The 17,359-nt window shown below is 57.6% G+C and overlaps 1 protein-coding gene across 1 annotated transcript; it reads left to right on the top strand.

The window, feature by feature from the left end:
• Positions 1–384: 384 nt before the first annotated feature.
• ADORA2B (adenosine A2b receptor) lies at positions 385–17,337 on the top strand. Its single transcript, XM_008156208.3, has 2 exons — positions 385–830; positions 16,347–17,337. Exons 1-2 carry the CDS (start codon positions 487–489, stop codon positions 17,008–17,010), a joined length of 1,008 nt encoding a protein of 335 aa, XP_008154430.3. The 5' UTR covers positions 385–486; the 3' UTR covers positions 17,011–17,337.
• The last annotated feature ends 22 nt before the right edge of the window (positions 17,338–17,359 follow it).

Raw genomic sequence — 17,359 nt, forward strand, 5'->3', positions numbered from 1 at the left:
AGCCTCCACAGGCTTCAGGTCCTGGACACCCCGCCGTCGGCCGAGTGGCTTGGGGGCTGCCGGCCGCGGCGGGCGCGGCGGGCGCGCGTCCCCGCAGCCCTCTCCCTGCCCGGAGCGGCCGGCTCCGAGCGCCCGGCGGAGGCAGGGCGACAGCTCGGGACACCCCCGCCGGGAGGGCGCATTAGGGAAACTGGGGAACTTGACTTCGTCCGGTGCTGTCACCACGGACCGTGGCTCACCGCCGCGGCACCGCGTGGGCGCAGACCTCGGTTGGGGGGAAGGGGCGGGGCTCCGCGGGCCCGAGACGGGCGGGTACACCGGCCAATGGGCGTCACCGCCTCTCCACGGTCCCGCCCTCTGGGTCGGGTCCCCGAGCACCCAACCCCGGCGCCTCAGACGCGGCGGGCGGACGTGCGGTCCCGGCGCTCGGGCCATGCCCGGCGGGGCGCACGCGGCTCCCCCGCGCTCGGCGCGGCCCGGGTAGCGATGCCGCCGGAGGCGCTGGAGGCGCAGGACGCGCTGTACGTGGCGCTCGAGCTGGCCATCGCCGCGCTGTCGGTGGCGGGCAACGTGCTGGTGTGCGCCGCGGTGGGCACGTCGAGCGCGCTGCAGACGCCCACCAACTACTTCCTGGTGTCCCTGGCGGCGGCCGACGTGGCCGTGGGGCTGTTCGCCATCCCCTTCGCCGTCACCATCAGCCTGGGCTTCTGCACCGACTTCTACAGCTGCCTCTTCCTCGCCTGCTTCGTGCTGGTGCTCACGCAGAGCTCCATCTTCAGCCTCCTGGCCGTGGCCGTGGACCGGTACCTGGCCATCCGCGTCCCGCTCAGGTGAGGCGCGCGGCGGCCCCGAGCCCAGCCTCAGCCCCGCCCGCCCCGGGCCCGGGTCCCTGGCCTCGCGAACGGGCCGGACGGGCGCGCGGGGCGCTCGGAGCCGGTTCCCGCCCTGGGAGACAGCGGCCGCCACCCGAGACGCGTGCACGGGCCGCCCAGACCCCCTCGGTGTCCCGGGCCGGGCCCAGAGGCCTCGCTCCCCCGGATGCGGGAGATGTGCGTGGGGACAGCTCGAAGGGTGCCGGGGAGTGGTTCCCCGGAGCCCGGCCTGTCGTGGAAACTCCGGCGAAGGCGCTACTTCCGCGGCGGGTGGAAGCCCAGCAGCGGGCGGTGTGCCGATCGCATCTCCCTCTTTGCGGCGAGACGCGGCCCTGTGGGTGCTGGGGGGTCGGAACCCGGGCCGTTTCCAGGGCAGCTTTGAGCGCTGGGACTTCGTGGGCGGGATGGGCACTGCCCACGACCCAGCTTCCCAATGACCTGGCGGCGCCCGAGGCCGGGCTGGGCGGGAGGCGGGCTTAACGGGGGGAGTGCTGGGACGTGTCCCTCCTGCTCAGTGGTGACTCGGTCACCTCCTCTTTTCCAAAGACCTCATGTGTGATCTTCTTTTCCCGCTGCCCGGTCCGGCAGGCTCTCTCCCGCCCTGAGACCATGTGGGACCCAGGGGATGGAGCCGTGGGCGGGAGCCGCCGGCAGGAGCCGTGGACTCGGAGTTGGGCTCCTGAGCAGGTGTCTGGGAGCCGCAGGGCTGGTTGGAAGTCTGTCCGCTCAGCCACGGCCCCTTTGGCAGGTCTGAGTTGGGTGAGCTGGGGATGTCTTCGGGTTTGGGGCTGAGACAGGAAACTGCCGAGGGAGCAGGAAGGGAGGGAAGGAATTAATTTCAGTGCCAGCTGTGTGCGGCGGTTTATATTAAACACGTCCTTTGACTGCCGGTGATTCCAGAAGGCGGGTACTGTGCCCTCATCTTGTAGGTGCGGGAGATCGGTCTTGCTCAGGAGGGTGCATTTGGAACGAGTGTCAGAGCAGGACTTGCACTCAGGGCCGGCACTGTGCCCGGCGGTGCCGCGGGCTGTGGGCTGGGAGCAGGGGCAGTGTCTGGGGTACAGGCAGAAAGCCTCCTGCTGCGTTCAGAGCCGATCCTGCTCGCAGTCCATGGGTGGCTGGAGGAGAACGTGTTTGTGGGATTGACGGGGCCTTCCCAGCACCGCGTGTGGAGCCTGCCCTTGTGGGTTGGTCTTGGGTCCCCGCCTGAACAGGAACCTCCCGCTCTGCCAGGCTGGGAGCCTGACCTGCGTGTCAGGGCTTTCCCTGGCTGCTGCCCTTGACCGGCCAGGAGGCCTCCTGTGTCCCGTCCCCGCACAGCCCAGGGACCCCCAAGGTTCCGAGCGGCTTGGCGCCCTCTTCTCTCCCGTCCCTTCCTGCCTCTCGGTCCGCATGTTGGTTGCTTGATGGCCTTTTGGCCTGTTTGCATCCAGCAGGCGCCACCCCAAGCTGCTCACAGGATGGAAGCCCCTTGGGCATGCCCCTGGCAGAGGTCCACAGAGGCCCGCTCCGTTCCTGGGGGTTCCTGGAAGAACCCCCTGTGCCCCGCGGAGCAGGAAGTTCCATCTGCTAGTTCTTGCCCTGGTTTGTGCTGGGCGGAGACTTGACAGAAAGGGAGTGGGTGTGTTAAGGGGAAAGACTGTGAATCACTGGCCCTAACTTCTTTGCATTTGCTCAGGGCAGAGCTGGGCAGGGCAGAGTGCTGAGTGGAGTCACCCGCCGCCCTGCTGGCCTCCCACCGGAGTGTAGGGTGGAAGAGGTCCATGCAGGCAGCCCCACGCCCTGTCCCGGGAGGGCCTGGGCATCTATCTGACCGGTCCCCAGCACTCCCCCCCCCCCCACCTGTGGTCGGAGAGGTATCCGTGTTCTCAGGGCTCCTGGGCCCCTGGGGGCTGGTGCCTAGGGCAGGGCTTTGTCCCTCACCAGTTTCTGCACTTCCTGCTTCTGAGAACCATGGCCCTGTGAGCGGGCTAACATGCAGATCACAGGGCCCCACCAGGCCCTGCTGAATCGGGGGTGGGGGGTTATTCCTGGATCAGTACCTTTAACTGGGACTCCGGGCCCCGCCAAGTGTGAAACCCTCTTGGAGTCAGGAAGACGTGGGGCTCTCCTTCACTTTATCGACAGGGCCGGGGCCCAGCTCTGCCGTGGCTCCAAGGCCCACCTCGGGGCATGGCACTCAGAGCTGGAAGTGCCCTGTTTGGGAGGAGGTGTCTCTCCTATAAAGGCGAGCGGTAACGACGGCGAGGTCCAGGCAGTTGGGGCAAAGCCAGCCCTTGGACGTGCCCTAGGTCTCACCTGTCCCGTGGGCTCGGGAGGCGTCTGTGCCCCGAGCTCCGAGTACGGCCTGTGCCCAGCTCAGGGCCACAGCATTACCAACGGGGAAGATGTCAGAGCAGGAGGGCAGGGCAGCCTGAGGTGGTGCTAGGCACAGATGGCAGCTTCGGCTGGACCTGGAAGGGAGGAGGGTCTGCCAGAGCAGGCACTGCCCTGGCCTTCAGAGTGAGGGTGTCTAAAACAGTTAAGTCCACACAGTTCCTGATGTTCCTGGCAGAGGGTTCAGTCCAGGGGGTGCCATCGAGAGTGGGCAGGAATTGGGGGTCACCCCTGCAGTGACCCCTTTTTGGTCGATCTGAATGACCACGTCTCAGATATCATCGCGCATGTCCTTTTAGCAGCTCTCGATCAGCTCCTGCTGGGTTCCCATGGGCCCCCCATCGCCTCTCGCTCCCCTGCAACCATCCTCTGCACAGCTGCCTGAGAGAATGACTGGAGAATGCCAGACCAGTCACTCCCCTGCTTAAGGCTATGCGCTGGCACCTGTGAAACCCCAGGGTCCACTCTGGCCTCAAGGCCCGAAGGCTCTGGCTTCTGTAGCCCACCGCACCCTCCGCACCTCACTCACCACCACAGGGCCCTGGCCAGGTCCCTGCGCCAGCCCGGCTCGAGGCTTCCCTGCCGCTGCCTCTGCCCTTAACCCACGTCTTGGCCAGGCTGTGGTCTCTTTCAGCGGAGGGTGAGCTCTGAGGGAGGGCACGACGCCAGGCCTGGGCTAGGGACCCACATTTTGGATGCATACATGCGTGACTGGGTGGAGAGGGTGTTGTGGTGTGTCATGCCTCAGGGGACCGTGTGGGGAGAATATGCAAAAACAGACGTGGGGAGGGAGGGCCCAAGGTGGCAGATCCCAGGAACAGGAGGGAGCTCCCTGGTGAAAGGATGTTAGAAGAGGATGGTCCAATGAGTCCAGTAAGGGGAGGGAAGAGGGGAGCCCGCACAGGCCTGAGGAGCGAGGGGCAGAGAGGCCGAGAGGGCCCGCAGGCCTCAGCGCTGCAGGTCCTGGGCAGCCGCGGGCCCTGCCCTGGGGGCGCTGCTCCCGGCTCCCGGCACAGCCCTTGGCCATCCTGCCTCTCAGGGCTGAAGAGAGAGCCCGGGACCGGGAGGAGGGAGGGGCTGTGCCTCTGTGTTATTTGCCCCCGTTGGCCCGTACAGGCCTTGCAGCCCCACCTGCCAGCAGGTGCACCCAGGAAACCAGCAGCAGGTGCTGCCTGGCGTGGCCGAGCCAGGTCTGTGGTGCTGAAGGGAACCCGCAGGCCGGGAGGGCGGGGCGGGGAGGAGATGGAGGTGGAGCCGGGGAGCGCCCTGGGCTCCCTGTGGCTGTGGAAGGAGGCCTCCCCCGCCCCCCCCCCTCCCGTGGCCCGCCCAGGGTGTGACCCGCTGCCCTGCTGACCCGGTGCTGCCCACACGGCTCTGCGCGCTGGGAAGGGCGGCCAGCCGCCTCGCAGCACCGCACCGCAGGGGGAGCCGGCCCGGGCCCAGCAGGGTCCCCAGCACCGCAGGGGGAGCCGGCCCGGGCCCAGCAGGGTCCCCAGCACCGCAGGGGGAGCCGGCCCGGGCCCAGCAGGGTCCCCAGCACTGCAGGGGGAGCCGGCCCGGGCCCAGCAGGGTCCCCAGCACCGCAGGCGGAGCCGGCCCGGGCCCAGCAGGGTCCCCACCCGTTCCGGGGAGTGAGCGTGGGTAAAGGACAGAAGTTAACACTTTGGGGGAGCACTCCGCACCACCGCCTCTGCCGGCCACGCAGGCCTGCTGCCTTGTGGGCACGCCCGCTGGCAGGGCAGGGCCCAGGCTCCATGAAGCCCTGGCTGTGATCTGTCAGCTGTGATCACAGTTGCGGGGACAGGTACGAGGAGCTATGTCCTCGGCTGCTCTGGACATTGGAGCTGTGAATATCGAGAGCTGCAGCCACTCTTGCAGCCTTTCTGTGTGCCAGGAGCCCCCGTGCGTCCTCTCGTTTGGCCTCTCGGCCAACCTGTGGGGCAGATACTCCCCTGTTGCTCCACAGACCAGGGAGCCGGCTGGGGAGTGAGGGTCAGCCCAGGTCACAGGCCGCAGGGCCGGCTCCCAGCACCGCGGTCGGCTGAAAGCACCCAGTAATGAGTGGTCCCTTTGGTGTAGGGGGTGAGCAGCAAACTAGGATGGGGACCCTTTAAGTATTACCCAGGACAGAAGGCTGTAGCTCAAGAGCAATGTGACCAAGTGAGGGAAGAAGGCTGCGCCTGGGCCAGCGCATGGGGCGTCAGTCTGACGAACCCGGCAGGACCCGTGTGAGGCCTCTTCCTGCCTCTTTCCTCAGACGGAGCTGGTCTCGGGGAGCTGGTCTCGGGGCGCTGGTCTCGGGGCGCAGGTCAGGGCTTCTCGCCTCTGCGCTTGGTCTCTGAGGCTAACAGGCTGCAGGAACTTAATGGCAAATAGCAAGTGTCCCTTCTTTATGGAATTAAAGCTGAGAACAGACTTCATAGGCTCCTGGGTGGCCTCACTCGGTGGGGGCCGAGGGCTGATGCTGGGGTGGGGGGTGAACCGGGGGAAGGGGCATTAGAGCTGAGGTGGGGCAGGTGCAAGAAGCAGTGCGGGAGGGGGCGGGGGGAGGGAGTTTGAGGGCTGAAAGCAGGCAGATGGAGGGGGCCAGACGCTTGCTGAGGAGTTTGGGTGTTGTCCTCAGGGCACTGGTAAGTCCATGAAGGAGGGTTTGTTTAATTAATTTATTTTTTTAATCCTCACTGGAGAATGTTTTTATTGCTTGAGGGACAGAGAGATATCGACTGCCTCCTGTACGTGAACTGACCAGGGAATCAAACCTGCAACCTTTTGGTGCATGGGGCGCCAGCCAGCCAACTGAGCCACCCGGCGCCAGGGCAGGTTTAAAAATGTATATATTATTGTTTTTGTTTTGACAGAAATCAACCATTCTGCACAGAAGTAAATATTCAAAAGTACAGAAGGGCACAAAGGGGAAAGTGGGACTGTCCCCGCTCTTGCCCCTCACCAGCCCCTCTGCCCGGCATGTTGAAAAGAAATTGAAACCAGAGGAAAGGCTAACTTCGAAAGCAGTCACCCATCTCCGACCTCGGTTTCCCAGTCTGCCTGTCAAAGGCACCCGCTGCCTGGCTGGCGGGCTCAGTGGTTAGAACGCTGGCCCCCAAACCGAAGGGCATTGCTCTGGAAGTCCGAGTGCAGCCGGTTCTTATTTGCGGCGGGTTTCTGGTCTCAGCCCCGGATCTTTATTCCGGGGGTTTCTGGTCTCAGCCCCGGATCGTTATTCCGGGGGTTTCTGGTCTCAGCCCCGGATCGTTATTCCGCGTGTTTCTGGTCTCAGCCCGGATCGTTATTCCGCGTGTTTCTGGTCTCAGCCCCGGATCGTTATTCCGCGTGTTTCTGGTCTCAGCCCGGATCGTTATTCCGCGTGTTTCTGGTCTCAGCCCCGGATCATTATTCCGAGGTTTCTGGTCTCAGCCCCGGATCGTTATTCCGGGGGTTTCTGGTCTCAGCCCCGGATCATTATTCCGGGGGTTTCTGGTCTCAGCCCCGGATCGTTATTCCGCGGTTTCTGGTCTCAGCCCCGGATCGTTATTCCGCGTGCGCTCTGAGATTTCACACTGACTCGCAGCTTCCCTCCCTCATCGGGGGTGGCACTGCCCCGCGGACTTTTCCAGTCTGAATACTGAGGTCTGTCTTCGGCTCTGAAAATTTTAAAAATAGTATTTTCTTGATTATTTCCTTATCTCCATTTTCTCTATTGTTTCCTCCTGGGATGCTTAATAGATGGGTGGATATTTCCCTTCAGCTTTTCATTCTCCTCTGGAAAAGTTTCTTTTCTCTCCAATTCTTCTATTTTTTAAAATTTAGCATTCATTTTTACTTTTTTTAAAAAAATATATTTTATTGATTTTTCACGGAGAGGAAGGGAGAGGGACAGAGAGCTAGAAACATCGATGAGAGAGAAATATCGATCAGCCGCCTCCCGCACACCTCCCACTGGGGATGTGCCCACAGCCAAGGCACGTGCCCTTGACCAGAATCGAACCTGGGACCCTTCAGTCCGCAGGCCGACGCTCTATCCACTGAGCCAAACCGGTTTCGGCACTTTTTTTTTTTTTTGGTTTAGATTAAAATTTAAAAATTTTTGAAAAACCTTCTTTGGACTCACATGGTTCAGATTCCTCAGGGGGTGGAGTGTAGGCAATTAGAACCCTCCCCCCACCCCATCCTCCATCCCTGGATGCCAAGCTTCAGCTTGGAGCGGGCGGGCGGTGGGAACACATGCCCGCTCCGTGGGAGAGGGGGTGGGGGTGGGGGTGCTGAGGCAGCCCGCAGGCTGGCCACGGCGGCCTCTCCCCCCCTCGGCTCCCTCCCGGCTGCAGCCTGGCCCTGCGGATAGCAGCCTCTCTTCCTGCCGCCCTTGCTTCTGGTTCCGGGCGTCATCCTCGTGACCCTGTCTGCCTCTGGTTTCTAGAAACTCATTAATCTCTCCGTTTTGCTGATGTCACCTTCCATTTCCATTTTAGGGTGGTTAGGAAGTTATTTCCTTTTGTGTTGTCTACTGTCATTTAAATGTGACGTTCTGAGAAGTGCCAGTGAGGGGGAACCTGGCAGGCTGGTGTAGGGTTTGGATCAGGAGTTTGATGTGGTCAGGTTTGCATTACAAGACAGTCGTTCTGGTGGCCAGGAGGGGTTGGAGGGGACAAGAGTGTGTGGGCTGGCCGTTCCCTCCCGGGGGAGGGAAGGAAGCAGGGCCAGGCAGAGGCTGTGGCGATGGAGGCCGAGTCTAGAGATAGTTGAGACGTAGCGTCTGAACACCTGCACCAGGGAAGGCTGGTATTTGCAGCAGAGGGGCCACAGGTAAAGCCACACAGCCGACCAAGAGACCAGGACAGAAAGGATCCTGCAAACCAGAGCGGGGCCCTGGAACCCCAGTCGGTGGACACGGACTAGAGACGTGGCGGGTGGGCCTGCGGCGTGCGGTCTGCAGTGCCTGGCAGCCTGCGGGCGGGCGTGCATTGTATGGACACTAAGTGCCTTGTGTGCGTGGCTGGGAGGCGGTCACAGGGGCAGGTCCAGGAGGACTTGCTGGCTTGGTTGGGTGTCGGGCAGGAGGGAGAAGACGGAATCCAGGGTGACTCCAGCTTTGGGGGCAGCTGGGTGCTGCGGTCTCAAAGACAAGGGGAGCTTTGGTAAGTTCACAGGCTGTTTTTGTTTTTTTTTAATATATTTTATTGATTTTTTTACAGAGAGGAAGAGAGAGGGATAGAGAGTTAGAAACATCGATGAGAGAGAAACATCGATCAGCTGCCTCTTGCACACCCCCTACTGGGGATGTGCCCACAACCAAGGTACATGCCCTTGACCGGGATCGAACCTGGGACCCTTGAGTCCGCAGGCCGACGCTCTATCCACCGAGCCAAACCGGTTTCGGCTCTCAGGCTGTTTTTAAGGAACTTGCAGGTCGAGCGTTACAGTGATGGCTGAGCTGTGCGGGAGGTGGTGGAGTGTGGGGGTTTGAGGCCGGTCAGTCGTCTGGCCTGGCTCTGGACCCAGGTCCTCCCACCTGCGGGGAGCCCTGCACTGCCCATTGCTGGGCCTGCTGAGCGGCTCTTTCCCGCGGCCACTTAACCACATCGCAGCTCCTCTGGCCGCTCTCAGCTGCACCTTCTCTGGTTTACGGGCTGTTTTGCTCCCACCACCCACAAACTTCCAGAAGCAGCTTTCTGTACGTGCTTCTCAGCTTCCGTGCTGATTGTAGCACCACTGCCAAACCCGCCTTTTAGGAGAGAGAAGGTAGAGAACGACAGAGCTTTCCTGAGACATTACAGAACTGGTCCTTTCGGTTGCGCTTCTTAAACCCGCCGTCTAGCCGCTTCTCTCGGCCCACCTCTGCCTCTCCCGGGCCCGGGATGCCAGGTCTCTGCACCACGTTGTCCTCTCACCCGTTCGGTTCAGAGCAGCAGTCTTTCTACAATGAGCACCTGATTGCACCCCCTTCCTTTCCCAGTGTTCCCAGGCCTTAGGAGAAGGCCTCAGCTCCCCTGGCTCTCGCCCCTTCTCCCGACTCGTCCTGCTCCCCTCTCTCCTTTGCTTCTCTGCTCTGGTTTCTCAGGACGCCTCTTAATTCCTGGATCTTCCTGAGGTCAGGCCTTTGCACACCCTATTCTCCCTGCCCGGAATGTTCTTTACCGCTGACTCTTCCCGATTTTCACTGCACTGTTGCTGGGAGGCACCAGGGTTCCTGCGCAGCTCTCTGCGTACTCACAGCTGTTTTCTTAACAACGCTGGTGTGTGAGGTGTTCAGAGCTGTCAGCGTGTGTGTGCTCGCACGTGTCTGTGTGAGGGGTGCATGTGTATACTGTTGGAGATCAGCTCCGATGTGGATGCATGAGCTTGTTGCCTGGACACGCGGAGCCCGAAGGAGACAGAGGAGAGGTAGGAGGGACGGAGGAGGTAGGAGGAGAGGACACTGGCTCACCAGGACCCATAGGTAGGTTCCGCAGGGAGAGGTCGCCCTCTTGCAGAGGATAAAATAGCTCCCAAATGTGGCATTTTCAAGAATCATTAGTAACCTAGTTTTAATAGCAAGGACGTTTTTTAAAATTACAAAACAAATGCAGTATATGTGTGTGTACATATATGCATATACACTCATTGCATTTTATAAATGTCCCTGCTATTAAAATACAAACACACATATATACACATACACATATATGTGTATCCATTTGACTAATCGAATGCGTCTGTGGTTTCAGAAAGAACGAGTCATTCTGAAGTAGTGTTTCCCCCCACAACTTCTAACTTGTAAAACTAACATAATGGATACTAAGGTTCTCTTCACTTAAATATACACATTGCTCATATTTTGCTCTGTTTGCTTTCTCTCTGTCTCATACACACACTCACGTTACACTTAGAGGACTTCCAGCAGCACAGCCAGTCTGTGCTCAGATGTCCCCAAAGATCCCAATCATGTTTATACTTTTTTAAAAAATCCAGGTTCCAGTAAAAAAAAAAAAAAAAAAAGTCATGTGTGCATTTACTTCCTTTAGTTTCCTTTAACCTGGAGTGGTTCCTCGGTCTTTTTTTCTCTCTCTCAAGACACTGACATTTTGGGGGAGGGCAGGTTGTGTGCAGGCAGTCCCTTAATCTGGGCCAGGTTGTTTCCTGGTGGTGAGGTTCGCCGTTGATCGTTGTGTCCCTATCGGTGCATCACTAAGCGCCGTGCTGCCTGCCCGCTGTGGGCCGCACGTCCGCCCGGGCGAAGGCTGCCTGCCAGCTGCCCCTGTGCGGCACGTGCCCGCTGACCGTTCTGCCTGAGGCAGTCATTGCCAGGGGAGTGGAGATTTTCTGTTTTCTCATCCCTCCCCCCCATCAGCTGGCGTTCTCTAAAGAAGAGGCTCAGCTTTCCCTGCTCTTCCTTAAATCACATTTTCAGTGTCGGCGTGGGCTTTGGAACCTTTTTTTATTCAGTGTGTTCTGACCCACTCCCGTTACTCCTTCCGATGCCCGCATTTGGCCCCTGGGAGCCATATGAGCGCACCCGTTTGAGGGCTCCCGGCACTTCCTCACTCTCCGGCACAGAAGCTGTTGTCCGGCTGGCAGGCTGCGGCCTCTCAGTGGAGAGGGTGTTCGAGGCCGCGAGCCGTCACCACGCTCACTCCTGGGAGCAGCTCCCCTCTGAGCCTGCAGTGCCGGGAGGAGAGGCTTTCTGTTAACCCGCGCTGGACGCACTCTTGCTTGCGTGGAATGCCATGGAATGAATGGGTAGGGGTGACAGGGTTAAGCAGCGCATCATTGACAACTATCACTAATAACTGGCTTAGGCGAGAATGATCAACAGGTGTTGAAACCCACTGGTGAAAGTTTGATGAAAAGCAAGGTATTGACAAAGTCTCACCGTGTCTACCACAGGGTATCAACTCATTACAAAGGGAAAGTGGTTCCGGGGGAACCTGCAGGCGCCACGATAACCACGTGATCAGTCAGCATCCCCGTGGCACATCCTGGCGTCTTCCTCAGCGGCTGTGCCTGGCGAAGCCGATGCTTTCGCCAGCGTGTGTGCTTCGCCCCCGCACGGAAGATGCCTTCCTCCGGCCTGGTGTCAGGCAGCGGCCCTTTCTCTCAGGGGAAGGAGGTCAGAGTCTGGAGCCCAGCAGCCTTGGGCTGTCCCTGAGCCCCTCCCGATATGAGACCAAAATATGGGACTCACCAAAAAACACACCTCAAAGGGGAACTCGGGGAGACCTCGTCCTGGCCCCACCTGTCTCGGGGTTGCGTCACTATCAGAGCGCTCTAGACCAGCGGTCGCCAGCCTTTCGGACCTCACGGACCACCGGTGGGCAACCGCTGCTAGACTGCCTCCTGTGTGAGCTGGAGGGAGCGCTGCCTGCACCCCTCACCCCTGGCCCTTGGGTGACTGTGAAGGACAAATGGCATCTCTTCCAACCACCTTCCCGTGTGGCAGTGGGCTCAGCCCGGACTCACACGTGGGAGCGTGTTGGAGTAGGCGAGGCCTCTCAGGAGCCGGAGCGGCTGCGGGCCCTGCCTCCTCGGAGTGACAGCCTGTGACCACCGGGCGTCCGGTGGGTAGGCGGCACCGTCCTTCCCTCAGGCTGCCCGAGCTGTGGCCTCTCAGAGTCACCACAAATGGTAAATGCGAGAGACCCGGACTTCATGTAAGTAGAGCCAAACGTACCTGCTCACTTTGTGTAAGAATGGTTTTATTTGTTCCTTACATGTTCGATAGACTTCATTAGAGAAGTCACGTGGGCCTTAAGTTTTCTGTGCGGGAAGGTTTTGGGTTGTGTATTCTATTTCTTTACTAGATACAGTGCTGTTCAAATTTTCTATTGCTTCTTCTGTCCATGACAACTTGTAAGAAACCCTGCTTGGTTCCAAAGAAACCTGAAAAATGGGAAGCAACTACTCAATAGAAAAACCTCCCTCTTATGCAGACTCCTCGTCTGAACTAGAAGCTGAAGCACAAGACGCGCGCGCACGCGCACACACACACACACACACACACATGCGCGCGTGCACATGCACACACACGTCTCGTTTTGTTCAGAGCCACCAGGTGGGTGTTAAACACGCACATGTGGCTGAGAAGCCCGAGTTCTGTTCCCTCCTCAGAAATGCGGGCTTCGCTGGCATCTCTCGCCAGGCGCAGTGCGCGGTGTTGGGGTGCAGCGGCGTGTGGTCTACCAGGTCGGGCCTGTGCATGAGCGTGCAGGTCTGGGGAAGGAGCAGAGGCGGGGTGCGGTGCAGGCTCCAGGGAGGTGAGCCAGGAACCCTGGGGCGCCGTGCAGCCGGGCGTGTTTCAGGACAGGCTGGCCGGCGGCTGCGGGAGGTCTGTGAGGGACGCAGAGGGTGTGACAGGCACACTGCGGACACTGCTTCGGTTCCTCTGGCTCTGCCCAGGCAGAAAGCGCGGGGATGGTGGGAGGGGCTCTACCACCTTCAGCAGGAGCCTCTGGGCACTCAGGACCCAGGAGGCGAAGGCATTGCTCTCCCTGGGCCTCGCTCCTCAGGACGCCCATCCCAGCCGGCCCCGCTCAGGACAGGCCACACTGCCCGCTGTGCCCAGCGTACTGATGGGCGCTTGGCTCAGAAGTCCTCTCGTCTGCTTGCCTTGGCACCTGTCAGCCTGTGCTAGTTGCAGTTTTGCCATTAGACTTTCGGGGACATACTCCCTCCGGCAGCCCACCCCAGCCCCGCTGCCTGCCGCCTGGATGGTCCGAGGTATTTTCTCAGTGCTCCGGTTACAGAATTGGTAGGTTTTGAGTGGTCTCTCCTAACCCCACTTTCACACAAGTCCTGTTATTCGTGTGCAATTTTAGAGAATATGAGGTTTTCTAAGAATACACGTGCTTTAAAGCAGAAGTGTTTGTGGTACAGTGGAATGCCACGTGTGAGCTGGACAGAACATGAAGTCCCTGGATAAATGACCTTATGAGGCCGACAGAACTCCATGTGCATTTACGCAGGGTGTGTGCATCCATGAGAAGGTGGCTGGTTTCCGCTGGGGCCGGCAGAGCCAGGGAAGACCCTGCCCCAGAAATAGGCCAGCAATTGTTAGGCAGGACCTGGCGCGCCCCTCTAACTACGTAACCTCAGTGTCCACACTGTCCCTTTTGTTGAGTCCCTCCACATGACTGCTGTTCTGTGTCTCCTTAGCTAATGAGCTCCTCCATGGAGACGGGGTGGGTCCCCGTGCAGCTGTGCCCAGCAGTGGGCTTGGCCACGTACCAGAACGTGGGCTTTCACAGAACGCCCTGTGGTGGGGGCCAGAACTGGCCTGCTTGTTAGGAATAAGGCTGCCCGTGCTTCCTTTGTTCCCTTGCACACGGCCTTTAATTTGCTTCCTACACCTGGGACCATGTCTGGCTTCCTGCTGGCACCGCTGTGCTCACTGCCTCCACGGAAGAGCGCTGACTGGCACGGGGCAGCTGCAGGAAGGCGGCGGCCCACTTTCAGGAATGCTTTGGACACACACGCACAGATGTTCTGAGAACCCTGGGGCACCGGGAGCAAGGTGTGGGGCCGGGAGGGAGATGGGCTCAGGGAAAGCACAGGAGCACAGCGTGAATGGATAGGAGAGGAATGGCAGGAGGTCACGAGAGCCTGCACACGATGCCAGAGACGGAGGGGCCCCCCTCCCAGCATCCTGGGGTGACCAGGCCTGCAAGGGAGGGCAGTTGGGGGCAACTGGGCCTGCAGGGAAGGGCAGTTGGGGGGGACCCAGGCCTGCAGGGGAGGGCAGTTGCAGGGAACCTGGTCTGCAGGAGAGGGAAGTTGGGGGCAACCGGACCTGCAGGGAAGGGCAGTTAGGGGTGACCATGCCTGCAGGTGAGGGCAGTTGGGGGCAACCAGGCCTGCAGGGGAGGGCAGTTAGGGGTGACCAGGCCTGCAGGGGAGGGTAGTTTGGGGGGAACCAGACCAGCAGGGGAGAGAAGTTAGGGGTGATGAGGCTGGCAGGGGAGGGCAGTTGGGGGGGCACCAGGCCTGCAGGGGAGGGCAGTTGGGGGAGACCAGGCCTGCAGGGGAGGGCAGTTAGGGGTGACCAGGCTGGCAGGGGAGGGCAGTTAGGGGTGACCAGGTCGGCAGGGGAGGGCAGTTAGGGGCAATTGGGCTGGCAGGGGAGCAGTTAGGCATCAATCAGGCTGGCAGCGGAGTGGTTAGGGGGTGATCAGGCTGGCAGGCAGAAGCGGTTAGGGGCAATCAGGAAGGCAGGCAGGCGAACAGTTGGGAGCCAGCAGTCCTGGATTGTGAGAGGGATGTCCGACTGCCCATTTAGGCCCTATCCCACCAGGATCGGGCCTAAATGGGCAGTCGGACATCCCTTGAGGGTCCCAGATTGGAGAGAGTGCAGGCTGGGCTGAGGGACACACACCCCTGTGCACGAATTTTGTGCACCAGGGCCTCTAGTCTATATATAAAAGCTTAAGCAACTGTCTGACCATTCAACTGTTCACTATGATGCACACTGACCACCAGGAGGTCACGGTTCGATTCCCATTCAGGGCACATGCCCGGGTTTTGGGCTCAATCCCCAGTAGTGGGTGTGCAGAAGGCAGCCAATCAACACTTCTCTCTCATTGATGTTTCTATCTCCCTCTCCCACTCTCTCTGAAATCAAGAAAATTAGACTAAAAAAATAAAGCTATTTGATAACAAATCAGATAACAAATAAGGACTGTATTCATAAGGACTGTATTCATAACCGTCATGTTATTAAGAATATACTATGTGCCAAGCACTGTGTTAAGTCCTGGGAATATCAATATAAAGGTACAAGGCCCTAGTCCTTCAGAGGTTGACATTCTAATTGAGAGGACAAATGTAACAGATGAAACAAGTTCTATAACTGGTGTGTATATGCGGCCAGAGTGGGACTGGCCACCACTACCTGAGAAGTGATCAGAAAAGGAGGTGACCCTTGAGACAAGAACACATGTTTTATCTGATATTGGGAGCAGCCTGAGCCAGATGAGCCATTGATGAGCAATGGCAGGCACTGGGTATGTGGGCTGAGGCCTGGAGGGCTCTGTGGGTCATGCTGAAAAGTATGGGCTTTATCCTGCAGGCAAAGAAAATGGTACATTTTCCATAGACAAGTCTTAAGGTTATGTGTATCTAACTATTTCCAAATTTCCTTCCCAGATTTTATTTCACTTAACTTAATACATTACATTGAATACATATTTATGGAGCAGTTATTAATGCCTAAATTTATAGCTTTGCTATATAAGCCACATATGGACTACTTTATAGCAAAATATCTAAAATGGATATTCTGATTTCTAGTGATTTTTAAATAAGACTTAATGGTTTAAACTTACTTAAAAGTTAGTATTTGATAAGATATTTCCCAATTCCTGTCAACTTTGCTGCTAGCAGAGATGGGGACTTTGCCAGACTCGTGTTCTCCAGTAGAGGTATTCAGGGATGATTCCTGCCATAGTTCAAGGCAAACCTCTTGTGTATTTGTGGGAGACCAGAAGGATTCTTGACCAGAGCCACCAGGTAGTGCTGACTCCAAGGGCCAACCTTCACTGCTTCAGGCTTTTGTTCAGGTGTCACCTTGTCACCTGTGTCCCTTAACAGACCTCTTTCACTATTGTCCCTGCCAGTTCATTTTCCTTAAGCTGCTTAAAAAAAATAAAAAAATTACACGTATACCCTTCTGCCATACCCCATACTTTACTAACTCATGTTTGTTGTTTTTTATCTGTCTCCCCTACTAGATGTAAGTCTCTTTAAAGGTAGGGATCTTTGTGTGTTCTGTCCACTGGTGTATCTCAACCACCTAGAACAGTGCCTTACAGAAGACCTAGATTCAAAGGTCAGTATCTGGGTAATTAGAAAATACCCTTTAAGACTTCTACACTTGTTCTCATTGACCATAATTCGCCACTAACCAGAGGTGAGTTAATAAGTCAATGAAACTTATTGAACTTGTAGAGCAAAGCTGTTCATACCTGTTTGTGTGTCTTTAGTGCTGAGAGTGAAAGGCCACAGTGCCCTTTGAGGGTGAACCTTAGCGGCCGTTAGCAGTAAAGGCCATGGAACAATAGCAGAGATGGGATTCTGGACTTTGGTTGCAGAGAACTTTAAAATGACAGTAACAGATGATGTTCTTTTGAACAGATACAAGAGTTTGGTCACTGGGACCCGAGCGAGAAGAGTCATTGCTGTCCTCTGGGTGCTTGCCTTTGGCATTGGGCTGACCCCTTTCCTGGGCTGGAACAGTAAAGACAGTGCCACCAACTGCACAGAGCCCTGGGACGGAACCATGAATGAAAGCTGCTGCCTTGTGAAGTGTCTTTTTGAGAATGTGGTCCCCATGAGCTACATGGTATATTTCAACTTCTTTGGGTGTGTCCTGCCCCCTCTGCTCATAATGCTGGTGATCTACATCAAGATCTTCATGGTGGCCTGCAGGCAGCTTCAGCGCACCGAGCCGATGGACCACTCAAGGACCATCCTCCAGCGAGAGATCCACGCCGCTAAGTCCCTGGCCATGATCGTGGGAATTTTTGCTGTGTGCTGGCTACCAGTGCATGCCATCAACTGTGTCACCCTTTTTCAGCCAGCTCATGCTAAGGATAAGCCCAAGTGGGCAATGAATATGGCTATTCTCCTGTCACATGCCAACTCAGTTGTCAATCCCATTGTTTATGCCTACAGGAACCGAGACTTCCGCTATACTTTTCACAAACTCATCTCCAGGTATGTTCTCTGCCAGACAGATGTCTTCAAGAGTGGGAATGGGCAGGCGGGGGCACAGCCTGCTGTCGACATGGGCCTATGACCTGGACTCTGTCCTCTTCAAAAGGCACAAATCCACAATAAACAAAGGGAAAGCACATGACTGGATTATCCTCACGTGAAAGATAGGTATGCCTCACAAGCATATGAGTTGCCTCTTTTGAGCATCTCCCTGGAGTTACCACATATCTAACTAATATGTACATGATATTAGTAGGTTCCAAGGGTTGACAAACACATATGGTCCTGTCTGGATGATTCACTGTGTGGATGATGCTGACAGCTTGAATGGATTGTAAAATAATGTTTTGTTTTTTTAAAGTCTGCCTTTTTCATGGTAGAAAATGAATAAAACTATTTTTCTGTGAAACACTGTGAATTATTATAATACA

The sequence above is a fragment of the Eptesicus fuscus genome, chromosome 20, assembly GCF_027574615.1.
Source record: "Eptesicus fuscus isolate TK198812 chromosome 20, DD_ASM_mEF_20220401, whole genome shotgun sequence".
NCBI classification, from domain to species: Eukaryota; Metazoa; Chordata; class Mammalia; order Chiroptera; family Vespertilionidae; genus Eptesicus; species Eptesicus fuscus.